The following is a 13,796-nucleotide window of genomic DNA, read 5'->3' on the forward strand; positions in this document are numbered from 1 at the left end:
GTATGTACACATGTAGTTTATCAGGACTTTGTATATTTAAATCTGAACAACAAAAAAAAAAAAATCAAAAGGGACAATTAATGCCATATATGAGCTTGTCTTTTTAAAGTTACCTCACAAATTCTCACCAACTGATGTGATCTCTAATACTCCGAACTGACTGTTGAAATGATTGATGCCAGTATGCAAATCAGGATATGTGCACACGTGTCAACATTTATTTTATGAAGAAACTGTTTTTTTTTTTTTTTTACATACAGTATGGAACATTTGTTTGTACAAAAAAAGTATCAGGAATCAAATTAACTTGCACAAAATATGAAACCCAATAAAATTATTACTGTAGATATTGTAAATATTTTCTCCAAATTGTGTTAAATCAGTTATCCTGAAAAATAAAGTGACAGATTGGATACTTTTTTCAGTCTACTTCTTTAATTAAAAAAAGAAATTTAAGTGCAATTTTATATATAAACACTCAACAGGTACAGTTAACATGGTTCTCTAAAGTCCTCCATCTCCTCCCACAAATGAAACCGAGCGATAAAAAACATTGAACAGTATAAAACGATTAACTTCAGCATTTTTAGAGGAAATCTGGGAGGCTGATGTTTTCAAATAAAAGTCCTTGGAAACTCAGTTCCTCCCAGACGACTCACAGTTCCTCCACCTCCTCCAGTTTGTGGTTGAGGATCACGTCATGACCCTGAAACTTAAAGTAGCCGACAAATTTCTTCTTCTGGAGCATGAGGGGGAACCACATGATGTCATCCGCCCACATCTGACTGAAGGGAATTTCGTCACTTTTAAACCACTGAGGCTTCATTTCTAGACAACAAAAGAGAGAGAAATTAATTATATATTATCTACCTTGAGATTTTACAAGAGGATCACAAATTAATGGGTATCACTTATCTCTGTTATTTTTTTGCCACTTATGATCCATTTCAATCACTGTTCAGTACATAATGGGAATTATTAAATCAATTTAGCATTAGTACTTACAAAATCATAAGTAGCTGACAAACACTTATTAACGCAGTGCAGATAAAAACAATTTCAAACTCCTTTCCTGTTTGATCTTATCTCAGTGGTTCCCAGTGCTGTCACAACCATACATTACTGCACTATACAACTATACTAACAGTGATGAATGATTATTTAATTCACTATATCAGGACTTTGTGCATTCTACACCCTAAAAAAATCTTAATAAACCTAAAAAATGAAGTACTGATATCATGTTAATAATACATGATAAATACCCCCCCGGTCGGTGCAATTTATTTAGCACAAACACAAGTGCTGACTCTTCCTCCACCTCCCTGGACTCGTATTTTGAGTTGAATTCATTCGCCAAAAAGAGACAAAATGCACAAAAAAAAGTTGTGTCACGGCATACATTTTCAGATTTTCTATAGATATTGCATTAATAGTGTTACTGTCAATTCTTTTGGGAACGTTTAAGATTTTGGTTTGCCCTTTGGTTTATCTTGGGCACAAAAAGTTTGAAAGCCACTCTCTTATCTGTTCTCTACAAGGACAAGTTCTTTTAAACAGAATATTAAAAAAGAAAACATTTCGAATTCAAAGGACAGCTTGGTGTTTTTGAAGTCTGTCTTAAAACAATAATCACGTCTTTACGTATAACCCCATTCACAAATAGGATGCTGTATGAATATAAACAGAAGTCAATGATTTGCAAAAATTTATATTCAATGGATACGAACACACACTCAGATTTTCTATAAATATTGCAATAATCCCAAATTCTTTTGGCCACACTTAGTGTAATGTAGTGAAAATCTGACATCATGACAGACCTAACTGCTGCCTGTTTCCCCCCCAACACACAATCTGGGATCTCTGCATCTGATTGGTTAATACTCATTGCCTGCGTTTGTTAGGTTGGTGATGGGGGCTATTTTGTATGGAAGAAAACACAGGTGAGCCTCGAGGTTTTGACTTGCCCTTTGGTGCGCCTTGGGCACAAAAAGTTTGAAAACCACTGTACAATCTGTTCTCTACAAGAACAGTGAATGTTCTTTTAAACAGAATATTAAAAAAAAACACTTGAAATAAAGTTAAAGGATAGCTTTGTGTTTTTGAAGTATGTCTTAAAATAATGCTCACACATCTACATGCACACAGGAGTTATTGTTCACTGGCCATGAAGAAATGCTTTTGTGGCTCAACACCAAAGCAACAGAATCTTCATTCTGAAGCTTCTGTGAGGCTTCAGATGAACAATTCAAAGTGGGAATCTTATAGTCATTTTAGCACAAATTCCCTCTATGCGTTTCCCTGCTGAGCTGTGTGACAAAAAGAGGGAATGTCGTACAAAGGAACCTCGTAAGATCTCCACTCAGACTGAAGACGCCTCATTTTAACTAATGAAGTGTTGCACAGAATGACGACTGAAGATTTTTGTCCTCCATCTCTTGTACTCATTCACAGCCAGACAGTGTGGTGTGCCATTATAAAAGTATCATTACAGTGACAAATTACTGGGACTGTATCCAATAGAATTTTTTTTTACATTCAAAGCTTCTATTGAGGTTTTTGAATAAAACTTTAACTGTCTGTCATCATATTTTATGACGTCATCACACTAAAAAGACATGAAATCTTCAGTTGTGTTCCTAAAAAGTGATTCACTGGATTAAATAAGGTAGTTGTTCTTTGTTAACTCAACTTTCCTTTAAAGAACATAAGTCGTCACTTGGGTGTGTGAGTGAAATTATAAAACTACATCATTTCAGGGTAGCCCAGTCCCCTGATCGATAACAATTTTGATACCACGAGAAAAAACTGACTCAACACTGAGAGAATAAAATTTCAGATGTTTTTTGAAAGATAAATATAACAAACCTATAACTTGACAACCAATACAGAAAATGAGATGAGTGACGTGAGGAAGATGTTACTGTGAGTAAGTTAGAGGAGACGGGACTGTGGTGAGTGTCAGCTCACTGTTGGAGAGAAGAAAGAGCGAGAAAGTGCAGGTGGTACCGGAGTTTGATACTGCGAAAAATGGGAACCGAAAGCATTTCAAATATTCAGTATCGATATTTATCAATACTTTTGACAACACATTTGGTATTAGTTTCCTGTCTGAGAAAACTTTCCACCAAGGCTTCTCCTGTAACTGAACTGTGTTATAAAACATGCAGCTTTTGCTGTCCTGAACTAGAAAAAGTAGCTCTTTCTCAGACTGTCTCTGAAACTTGAGTTTCAGCACAAACTTTGGCACATTTAATTCAAGCTTTTTTTCCCTCCTTTATCTCTTCACCTTCCGGCTGTTTGACTCCTCTTGCCCTCCAGACTCTTTGGTCAAGTGCTAATGTCTCAGTCCTCTATGAGCTGCACTTTACTTTGTCTCTCTAAACTTCACCCCGTTGACCTTGACTCAATTCTCAGGAAACACAGATCACTGCAGGCCTCTGCATTCCTGCTGCTGAAGGCCTCTTCTTTCCTTTGTGTATTTACAGTCTTTTAGTCTCCACTACTGAGAGCATACTTATAGATTCTTCCCCCTGACTGAGAAGCTCTCCTCACTCACAGTCATATCTGTGAAAAAGTTCCAGATAAAGGTTTCAATCAGTTTATTTAGAGGGATCCTTCTGGTCTATTTTGGTTTAATGGTGATATGAATCTGAGCTGGACACACAGTGAGCCAAAGCCTCATTATCTAGACTTGGAGGACAATGCAAAACTAAAATTTCCACGAAGCAACTGGACTGGCTCTGAGATAACATAATAGGAAGTTAAGATTTGGGGAACCTAAACTGAAGAGGGAAATTTTATAGTGTTTTTTTTTTAAGTTACTTGGAATCATGCACAATTAAAATAGTTGTTCCTCTTAATGCATGAGAATGTTTTATCATGGTAACAAGTGGGACTATTTTTTTTTAAATCAACTTAATATTAAAGGAGCAATTTGGTTCAAAGCGGTTCAGTTGCCCCAGCGACACATGAGGCAACAAAAACAGCGACAATATGAGCGCAGATAAAAAAAAGGGGGTCTGTCGGGTCAAATGTATGGCAGTTTTTTTGTTGTTTTTATGTCGGACATCTACAAGAGGGAGCTCGGAGTACAACGCTGTACCTTTGTGTTGAAAGGAGCCAGCTGGGGTGGAGGAGCTGGACAGCGTTGCCGGAGAGGGTGACGTCGTGTCCGGCCTACTGTCACCGCGACCCAACCACTGATATGGATGGATGGACGACTATCTGAACAGCTTTGTGTAAACTGCAGGAATACCTTTCTTACAAAGACCGGTAACAAAACAAACTTCTTTTATCAACTCAGCCACTTGGGAGTTCACAACATGTCATCAGTCACGACCTACATGATCAGTATTTATCTACCAAGAAGAAGCTTTGGCAGTCAAAAAACCAAGTTGGAGCCATAGACAGTATATTAAATAGGTTGAAATCCTACTTAATATACAGTCTATGTTGGAAGCAAGTTGTTTCTCTCTGTCCCCTCCTCCCCAGACACCAGGAAGCTCAGGCAGGCTGCAGGAACACTGCAGGAGTTATAAACATCTACTCCTTGTAAAAGATTAGTAATGATAAACAGACACTGGCAAACATTTGAATTCAAATGAACATGAAATAGGCAAACAATAACATCTCTGATGATGTGTCATTTTATGATTTATTACAGTAAATACATTACAGGTGAATTAAGAGTTATTCCCATTAAAAATGACAGTGCCGTTTTCAAGCTCCAGTTGCCTAAAATCTAACTTTATCTTTATGTTTCTCATTTTTGAGACTCTGGTTATGATTTTCCTACCAACATAAAACCCTGGAAAAAAATCTGCTGGAATTATCCTTTATCACTCCAGCTCAGTGTGATGCTGTGTAAACATACCCTCCGATTCTGTCGGTTCTCCATTATAAGTGTCGGCTCTGAAAACGTGGACGTCGAGCAGCTGTGGGTCTCCAACAAATTCAAATTTGATATTTCCGACCTTCTCCAGAGCATCCACCGTGAGGCCACTTTCCTCTAGCAGTTCTCTGGAAATGAAAACACCAAATGAATATTTGATAACGTTTATTTTAGAAATAAACTCGCAGTACACTTCACAAAGACTAAAAGCAAGTTAAGGAGGTAAAGTCAGTGTTTCACTGGCAGACGGTCTATTTGTGTAAAATCTAGTCAACTATATTTGTTGATGATGTTTGCATGCACAAAATATTACAAAAAAAAGACAATACTCCTATGTCTTTAAATGTCTAATTAAAATGACTATTCCTTTAATATAACTATTTACATGCAGCATACTCTAATCATCGCTTTTTGGTGTTAAAATAGGATTTTCTTTCAAAGATTGGTGGTGGACTTGTTTCACATACAAACACATGACAGACTCCTCTTTCATTCATTAAACCACCGTCTTGAAAATGTCTTACTCTGCAGAAATATATCATATTCTATAAGACTGTCACCATTCCAGAATTTAGTTTGTTATTTTAGTAAAAATGTGTATATTGAGATGTATATTACAGCACGTTGATCACCAAACACCTTGTTCCTCTGTCATGTCTTCCTTTTTACATCGTCATCATGATGCAAAGAAAACAAAGCTAAATCTAATTAAACACTATGATGTGACATGAGTTAGAAGATTTTAATCTAGTCATTTACCAGCAGATTCTGTCCGAATGATTTGATTGAAGATCTTTTCTCTGATTGTTTCTTCAAGCTAACACAGAAATCACAAACTATTTTACTGACACAAAGAACTAGGACTGGTAATTTGCTTCCACCAATATAATCTGGCTGTCCAAAATACTTTCGTTGAAAGAAAACCCAAACTAACAAAGTCTTTGGATTTTGCTGATTAGTTTTGGTTTCCAATGTTCTTTACACAAAGCAGGTCTTTCTCATACTGAGAGAAAACATCAGGGTACTCGGCCAAATTGCTTTCAGGACTTCCTTCCTTCAGCTTTAGAACAAACATCCTGCTGGTGACTGATGATCATTCACATCCAGCTTTTTATTCATTGTGTCGAGCTTACAAAGCATGTGAAGCCACATTTTAAATTAACAAGTATTTTCTCTTTTTTTTTTCTGGAAACACACACACTGATTGATTTTAAAATACAAAGACATGACTCCAGATCTCATTCATCTGCTGTGGCATGATATTATTATGCAGAACAAGCTGTGATGTGACAATAAGCACCGTGGAGCTGAAACATGGATTGTGAATTCAATTAAATCCAGTGGGGAAAGTAACTAAGTACATTTACTAAAAAACACAATAGTTATATGCTAGTATTCTACTTGTTATTCTATTTGTTATATTTTATTGCACTGCTCAGAAATAGCACTCCTTTGTTGATTTCTGTTCAAAGAATTTCTATTCTTTTCTATCCTATTCAAGTACTTCAGTATAAGTTTTGAGGTACTTGTACTTTACCTGAGTATTTCTAATTTATAATACTTCATACTTCCACTCCAGAAACAACCCCAAGTTAAAGGTTCTACTTATTAGACCACTACATTTGTCGGATGACTGTAGTTACCTAACAGATACAGATTTTATAAAGAAACTATAATCAGTTAAATATGTCATGTCATCTTTAATGCAAAGTTGACATTGTGTCTGATGTCTTTGTTATGACAGCTTTACATTACAAAGTAATAAATGACATGTCACAGAGTATTTTCCATTATAGTAGAAAAGGATAAGAATACTTTTTCCACCCCTGATTAAATCTTATCAAATTTTCTTTTATTCCTTCTACAGATTCTAAAATCTATAAGAAAACACATAATTAAAAGAAGAAATGCTTTGTGCTTATGGAGTGATAAATATAAAATTCACAGCTGCTTTAATTGCTTGGTTAAATTCATTCAGGCTTTGTGAAAAATACTTTAGGCCTTCATCTGTGCATCCCACATTATACTGAATAACAACCAAACTGTCAGCTTAAAAGGAAGGGTCTAAATGTTAAAGGTTCTTGAAGACACCTGATATGCAGTGATTGATCGTCTCCGTTTGATTGGGGGGGTTTTCCTGTGTGGGTGGACAGGAGTTGGGCTGTTTTTTTTTTATTTTTTTTTATTTTAAACCTAAAAAAATTACAGTATATTAAAAAAAAGTCATGAATTGGATTTCTTTAGTTATGAGAACACTCAGTCACTCAGTACAACTTTGATATGAATTCATTTTCATTCATTCTGCTGAGAGGACATTGATAGCTGTTGCAACCCAATGCAGGGTTGTGGCAGCGTGCCATTGCATGTACTTGTTTCTCATATTCTCTCCTTCTCCCCTCTTTATGTCTCTGTGTGTGGGGGACTACACTTTAAGTTGGCGTCCTGTCAAGGCTTGTTGCAGTTTGCCAAGTTAGATAAAACATTTTTTTTTGTTATCTGAGCTGTCGTTTTATTTTTCATTATTTTTAAGGCAGAGGGCAGAAATGATAAATGGTTTTATACTTATTTTGTGGCCTCCTGTCTGCTTTCAAGTGCACTTGTGAACACTTGAATTGTTTTTTTTTTACAATTATGTGATATTGAAAATTGTAATCAACCACAACTTTGTTTTGTTTATGAATTCTTCTTATTTTTTTAAACAGTTTGGGGGGGATTTTGAGCAATTAATGGGCTGGAAAACATCAGACCAATCTGGCAACACTGCCGCCGAGATGATTTTACCTCCTTGCAGCATTTTCAATGGTTTCTCCAGGTTGAACTTTGCCCCCAAAGCCGTTCCACTTCCCAGCCCCAAATCCTCTCTTCTTCATGCCGAGCAGCACTCTGCCCGGCTGGACCACCAGCACCAGGGTCAGCAGCTTGTGGGTCAGCATCTCACCTGCGGAAACTTTATATAAACACAATGTAAACACTGCCTGACGCAGCATTACATGCATTAAGTTGCACTACGCTGTAATGTGTGAGCAAAGTCAACACTGCGTCAACATCCTCACCTGTCCGATTTACGCTCCGTGAGACCAGAAAAGCGCAGAACAAACGCTAAATAATGAAGGAAATAAACGGAGAGATAGGTCACTGTATACAACACGTTGAACAACTCCCGCGTGCAGCACCACAGACTCCGTCATGTGACGCGCTGACGTGTAAGAGTACTGGATTGGTCGGATCAACGCCAGACTGGATTAACAGGTCCCATCAATTGCTTGAAAGATCAGTTGGAATGTGTTACCTTGATAGACGCTCGACTAGAAACTGCTGAGGTTTAGTGTACCGGCCGGCGTGTCCTTCAGTCGAACCACCCACTAAAGATATGATTTAAAAAAAACCATTAAATTAATGTTTTTTGTATATCAATATATAATGTGTTGATGAGGTAGGAACTATTATTGTCAGTGTTTTACAGTAAGGGGACATATATAGGTGTTACGCACAGTATTTGCCTTAAACCAATGGCGAGCTGTATTTCCACGCAAGCGCAGTTGACAATACGGAACACATGGCCCTGCACAGTCCAAACAATGTTGTGCCGGTTCATCCAGAGGAGATGTCTGCACTCTTCGTTGTGTTTATTGAAGAAGGGTAAAACAGGTGCGGAGCAGCGCTGGCTGCAGCGGCAGCTCAGAGACCCGTATGTTAAAGCTTCTCACGCCCAAAACTTCAGGTGCAGAAGCGCTTTCAAGCTGCTGGAGATAGATGACAAGTTTAGACTTCTGCAGCCTGGACACAGTGTGGTGGACTGCGGAGCTGCGCCCGGAGCCTGGAGCCAGGTGGCAGTCCAGAGGGTCAACTCAGCCGGGACAGGTGAGACAGACAGACACAGACAGGAGTGGACAAAATAAGTGCATCTGGTGCACTTTGTGTGGAAAGGCTAGATCTGTGAAAAAAACGTCTCCCTTCTCTCAAATTCTGAAGTTGATCCAGCAATTTTAAACCTATAGATAATAAAGAAAATCATTAAAACTTACTGCAGGTTTACAGAATCTGCGTCATAATATCTGCCAGAATAAGACTGATGTGATTTGCATTTCCTTAAAATTTTGAATGTTAGGAACAAATTTGTCATAATTAATACTAAACTAATCATGTAAAACATATCCCAGCCCATCATTTTGAGTAAATGTATATAAATATATAGTTTACCACAGATATAAAGTGCTGAAAAGGCTTGAAAATAGATCTTGAATATTTTTGAAAGGTTTTTGACTTTGGAAAAACTGTAGAAACAATGCAAATAACGTTTACATACCACAGAAATATATAAGCAAGTAAGCATGTAAATTACAGTTGAATGTTTTCTTGTGTCTTAGATCCAGAGTTACCACAGGGCACAGTTGTTGGCATTGATCTGCTGCACATTCCACCTCTGGATGGTGCCCACTTTCTGTCCAGTCATGATGTCACCGACCCCGCCACGCACGCCAAGTTGCTGGAGCTGCTCCCCGACGGCCAGGCTCACGTCATCCTGAGCGACATGGCGCCCAACGCCAGCGGTTTCCGAGAGATGGACCACGAGAAGCTCATTGCCATGTGCTTGTCTTTGATAGACTTGGCTGAGAAGGTTTTACGGCCGGGGGGCTCGCTGGTGTGCAAATACTGGGACGGGATCCTCGCTCACAAACTCCAGGAGAAACTCTCGAGCGTGTTCGCCAGTGTTCGGACCGTAAAGCCAAACGCCAGCAGGAAGGATTCAGCTGAGAGATATTTCTTCGCTAAAATGTACAGAAAGCCAATAAAATGATGTTTTATTTTGTCTAATCTGCGTCCTTGATGAGTAGAAGGTGTGGTTCAGGGAGTGAAAGCCCCCCAAAAAGACAGCAGTCAATTCCTGCACACACTTATCACCTCTGCGCTGATTTATAAACACAGTGCGGACATTTGAGTCAGAAGGATGTTTCTCAAGCCAGCAACCAGTTGGGGGTACGCCTCTTTCCAAAGTTGTAATCCTGTGGAAGTGTTGAAGTGAAGTACTGCTTTCACTGTCTTTGCCTGGTTCTCTGTGGGGTTAAGAAGACTCCTCATTGTGGCTGACTGTATTCCCTCATGTGATAATGTGGTGTGATGTTTAACTGTTTGCTATTTCCTGCAGGCTCCAAACAATCCATCCAATCCTTTCTCATCTTGGCTAGATCTCATGCCAGTCCACAGTGTCTGAGTCTTCTCATCATAGCAGCGTGTCTTCACTCAGATAACAGATAACACTACCTTTACAGTCTAATATATTGAGATATAATGCCGCCCCTTTTTTTCATTTTCCAACTGCCACTCAGTTGTTATGTTTTCCCTGATGGTGGAAAGATATCAGATATCATCATGCCAACAGTCAGCTCAACATCCCTCCTTACTGCCCTTGTAGTTGCCATGTCTTCCATCTCATTCCCATCTACCTCAACATGTGCAGGCACTCACAGAAAACCCATCATGCCTCCAGTCTGTGCAAACAGAGTCGACAGTCACCACCACCACAAGCTCTGCTCGACCCCCAGCTTATTATCTTTCAGAGTCATTAAAACTGAGTCTGAACTGTAGAGCCCATATTATAGCGAGCAGCTCTGTTGTATTCACTAAAACCCCCTCAGACAGTTGCTTGAGCTTTACAATTTCCAGATTTGGGATGTAACAGGCAAAGCCTGATTTCCTGTTTTCCTGTTTTGGGATCTTGGGATCTGTATAAATCTGAAGATACTTTTCCCAGTTGTTTTTTTAGCCTGTTCATTACCATGCCTGAATATGCAGTACTTTCATATGCAATCTAATATATAAAAGTCTAACTCTGGTGTGGGTAGGATTCTTGGTGGTATAATTGACCAGTGTGTTTGAGAGGCCTCCCCTCCCTCTTCCAGTCCAAGCTTCTCCACTTCTTTACTCATTAAAAATGAAACTTTCTCTGTTCTTTTACCCTGACCCCCCCCAGGCATCATCCAGCACTGCTTTTGCTGGGTGCTGGTGGTGCTGCTTAAATACAGCCCATAATTTCATGATAGTCCACAGCTGTGTTGGAGGTGTTTCTGTAGTCACATGCAATACTCACTTGTTCAAAATCCTCAAAATATATAACAGCCACACACCTCTTAATACCACAAAAAAAGGAGGGAGGAGGGGAAAGAGTGATGATATGTTAAATTAAAATGGTCAAATAAAAACCTCAACACCACTAAATGGGGGGAATAAAAGAATAAAAATAAAAACATTTTGTAAAATAAAAAATGAAATAAAATCAAAATAATTAAGTTTCCAAATTAGTGGGAGTTCAGGACTATAAGACTATGAGATTTTTTTGTTTTTCCCTCTTTGTTTTTTTCTTTTTATTTTCTTTTATGTGTTTTATTATATTTAATTTATTATTGTTATTAGAAATTATTAAAAAAATAAAGAAAGAAGAGAAAGAAATAAAATAATTTTTAAAAATTACAAAATGACATGTTTTTTGTATATATACCACTAATTTGGAAACTTAATTACTTATTATTTTTTAAATCTTATTTCAATTATATTTCATTTGATTATTTTTATAAATATGTTTCACTTATATTCCTGTCTTTTTTCTCTTCTTTCTTTTTCCCTGCTTTATTTTCATTTCATAGTATTATTAGTGTAGTATCAGTATCTTCACCCCCTTTTTTCCTCCTAACAGCTGTGGACTAATATGTAATAACAGGCTGTATTTAAGCACTATGTGACTTTATGATCGCTGTGTCTTAAGAAAAGTCCTTGTGACTGAAACATCCGCTTTCTTTGAATAAATCAGTGCAGAGGGAATAGGTTTGCATAGGAACTGACTTTTTTCTTTCTAATGTGTGTCCTAAAATGAGCAATTTGTGTTCTGCAGATTCAGACAAATGCAGAGGCTTTGCATTATAACTTTGATCAAAAGGTGGCACTGTTGAGGCATCAGTGAGGCTCGGACACATCACATACTGCTGGTGCTGATTTTTATCCCCTCAAACTTAACACAGCAGCAGCAGCAGCAGCAGCAGCAGAGAATCTGTAATATGTAAACCTATGCAAGAATCATCAGTGTGATATTCCTCAAGAGCCCATTGCTGTGTTTTCTCTCAAGTTATTGTTTGCCCCACAGTGTTTGTTCTACACAGCCAGTTTGGTATTTGCTTTGTTACAGAAAGTCATTTACCAATGCTGCTTATGCTAATAATTTGCACTGCCAGCCATGTAGAAATATGTAATCATTCTCTCATTGAGAGCTTATGAAGGGAAAACCTAATACATAAGAGTCACATACAGCATGACTAATGGGAAGTGGGATGATGCTGAAGCTTGGCACGCTGCGAGTGTTGCTGGGCTCTGCTCTCTGACAGTGGAGCGATGTCCATTTCCTGGGAAAATGTTTTCAGCCCAGTAGACAGATTTTCTTTTGAGATTTTCTTTAAATTACTGTGCTGAACACTTTGGAAAGGGCCCTCTATTTTGTTTGTATCTGTGATTTTTCATACTGATCTCATTCTGGTCTAAGCAGAATTTAGAACCGCAGTAATAAAATGTTTCTACCGGAGCTGTATTTTAAAAGACAAAACTCATATGTTTGAATTCACAGAAATCTATATAGGGATTCACAGTACAGACCTTCCTCATATAACTGCCAGTGTAATTCATCAAGATTTGGGCACTATGCATATGCATTCTCAGTGGGCCCACTTCCCTTCTTAATACATTATTTCTCATGCATGTGCAAATAACTTTGCCCACAAAAGATGTTTCACAGAACTGAAGTTTACAATTGCCACTTGAGGCTGCTCAGGTGGATCTGCTGTGACTCTGTAATTTCCTGATATATTCACAGAGAACCTGAGGGCCAAGTCCATTTAAACATTTAAACACAAGCTTTACATGGTGGACATTTTTCAGTAAAGTTTTTCAAAGTTTCAAACTTTTACAAAGACATTCAATAGATTTATGGCTGACTGGTTGGATGGGGACCATGGGACAGATATGCAAATATCATTGTATCTAGAAACAGCAAGACGCAGTCAAATTTCAACCAATTTCTTTTCATCTTAACCACTTAAAAACTCCTCACAGTTGGTTGGATAAGCAACTTTTGAGGTTATGGTTTTGCTAGCGGATCTAAAAAAGTAATGACACGAACGAATGTGAGACAGTGAGAACGCATATCAGACACACAACACTCAGGCATCACCCCTGGGTGAAACACCTAGACTTTAAGTAGTCCCAGGAAGGCTTTGTTTTCTGAGATTGGGATGGGAAGGCATGACCCATCCTACTCTGCCTCTGATTGGCTTACCCCGATATTCTTACCCTAACCTTACCCAATCACAGTCCTTATGCCTAAACCTCCCCAGAATCTACCAAAACCCAAACCATAGACATATATATGTAGATGCAGCAATGGCCTCTGGCCTGTATGTCAACGTTACCAGGTGTTATTACAAAAAAAAAGGCAAAAATCACCATAATTTTGATATTTCCATAAACCGGCAACAAAACCTCATTTGAAAGCAATCAATCATATCAGCACCTCAAGCGTAAAGCAGTGACTCAATGCAAATCTGAGGCTTTTATTTTGATGGATAAGAGCAGAGAGAGTGATTGTGCTATGGGCTGCGACTGGCTCATGATCCACAGTTGCCATCTCATTCAGATGAAGGAGCCTCCATGTAATATGGTCCTCATTGCAAAGTTTTGTCATTCAGTATAGTAGCCTGGCCACAGCTTGTTTCAGCATATATGATCATTTTGAAGTCGCAGTACAACATTGCTGTGTTTGCCTCTGGCAACGCTGAACGTCACTGCGGTTTTGGACAGGGCAAAACTAATCTCTGATACATGTAAATGAGGGAGCTGTGGTCATTCTGGATAAAAAGAT

At 38.3% G+C, this 13,796-nt stretch overlaps 2 protein-coding genes across 2 annotated transcripts; one reads left to right on the forward strand and one right to left on the reverse strand.

Moving 5' to 3' along the window:
- Positions 1–179: 179 nt before the first annotated feature.
- Positions 180–8,183, reverse strand: nudt1 (nudix (nucleoside diphosphate linked moiety X)-type motif 1). The gene is made up of 4 exons (XM_084744696.1): positions 7,951–8,183; positions 7,679–7,844; positions 4,880–5,025; positions 180–828 (listed from the first exon to the last, which is right to left on the reverse strand). The coding sequence occupies exons 2-4, from the start codon at positions 7,828–7,830 to the stop codon at positions 656–658; spliced, it is 471 nt and encodes a 156-aa protein (XP_084600822.1). The 5' UTR covers positions 7,831–7,844; positions 7,951–8,183; the 3' UTR covers positions 180–655.
- A 121-nt stretch (positions 8,184–8,304) lies between these two features.
- Positions 8,305–9,712, forward strand: mrm2 (mitochondrial rRNA methyltransferase 2). The gene is made up of 2 exons (XM_084744695.1): positions 8,305–8,758; positions 9,265–9,712. Exons 1-2 carry the CDS (start codon positions 8,407–8,409, stop codon positions 9,693–9,695), a joined length of 783 nt encoding a protein of 260 aa, XP_084600821.1. The 5' UTR covers positions 8,305–8,406; the 3' UTR covers positions 9,696–9,712.
- The last annotated feature ends 4,084 nt before the right edge of the window (positions 9,713–13,796 follow it).

This window comes from Lutjanus erythropterus, chromosome 19 (assembly GCF_056507025.1).
Source record: "Lutjanus erythropterus isolate fLutEry1 chromosome 19, fLutEry1.hap2, whole genome shotgun sequence".
In the NCBI taxonomy this organism is placed as follows: Eukaryota; Metazoa; Chordata; class Actinopteri; order Lutjaniformes; family Lutjanidae; genus Lutjanus; species Lutjanus erythropterus.

Bases quoted from the DNA above. Each gene is read 5' to 3' on its own strand.
- nudt1 (XM_084744696.1), bottom strand. From the start codon at position 7,830: ATGCTGACCCACAAGCTGCTGACCCTGGTGCTGGTGGTCCAGCCGGGC. The intron at 5,026-7,678 runs GTAAAATCATCT...TTTCATTTCCAG, and splicing joins ATTGAAAATGCTGCAAGGAG to AGAACTGCTAGAGGAAAGTG. The intron at 829-4,879 runs GTATGTTTACAC...TTTGTTGTCTAG, and splicing joins AGAACCGACAGAATCGGAGG to AAATGAAGCCTCAGTGGTTT.
- mrm2 (XM_084744695.1), top strand. From the start codon at position 8,407: ATGGCGAGCTGTATTTCCACGCAAGCGCAGTTGACAATACGGAACACA. The intron at 8,759-9,264 runs GTGAGACAGACA...CTTGTGTCTTAG, and splicing joins GGTCAACTCAGCCGGGACAG to ATCCAGAGTTACCACAGGGC.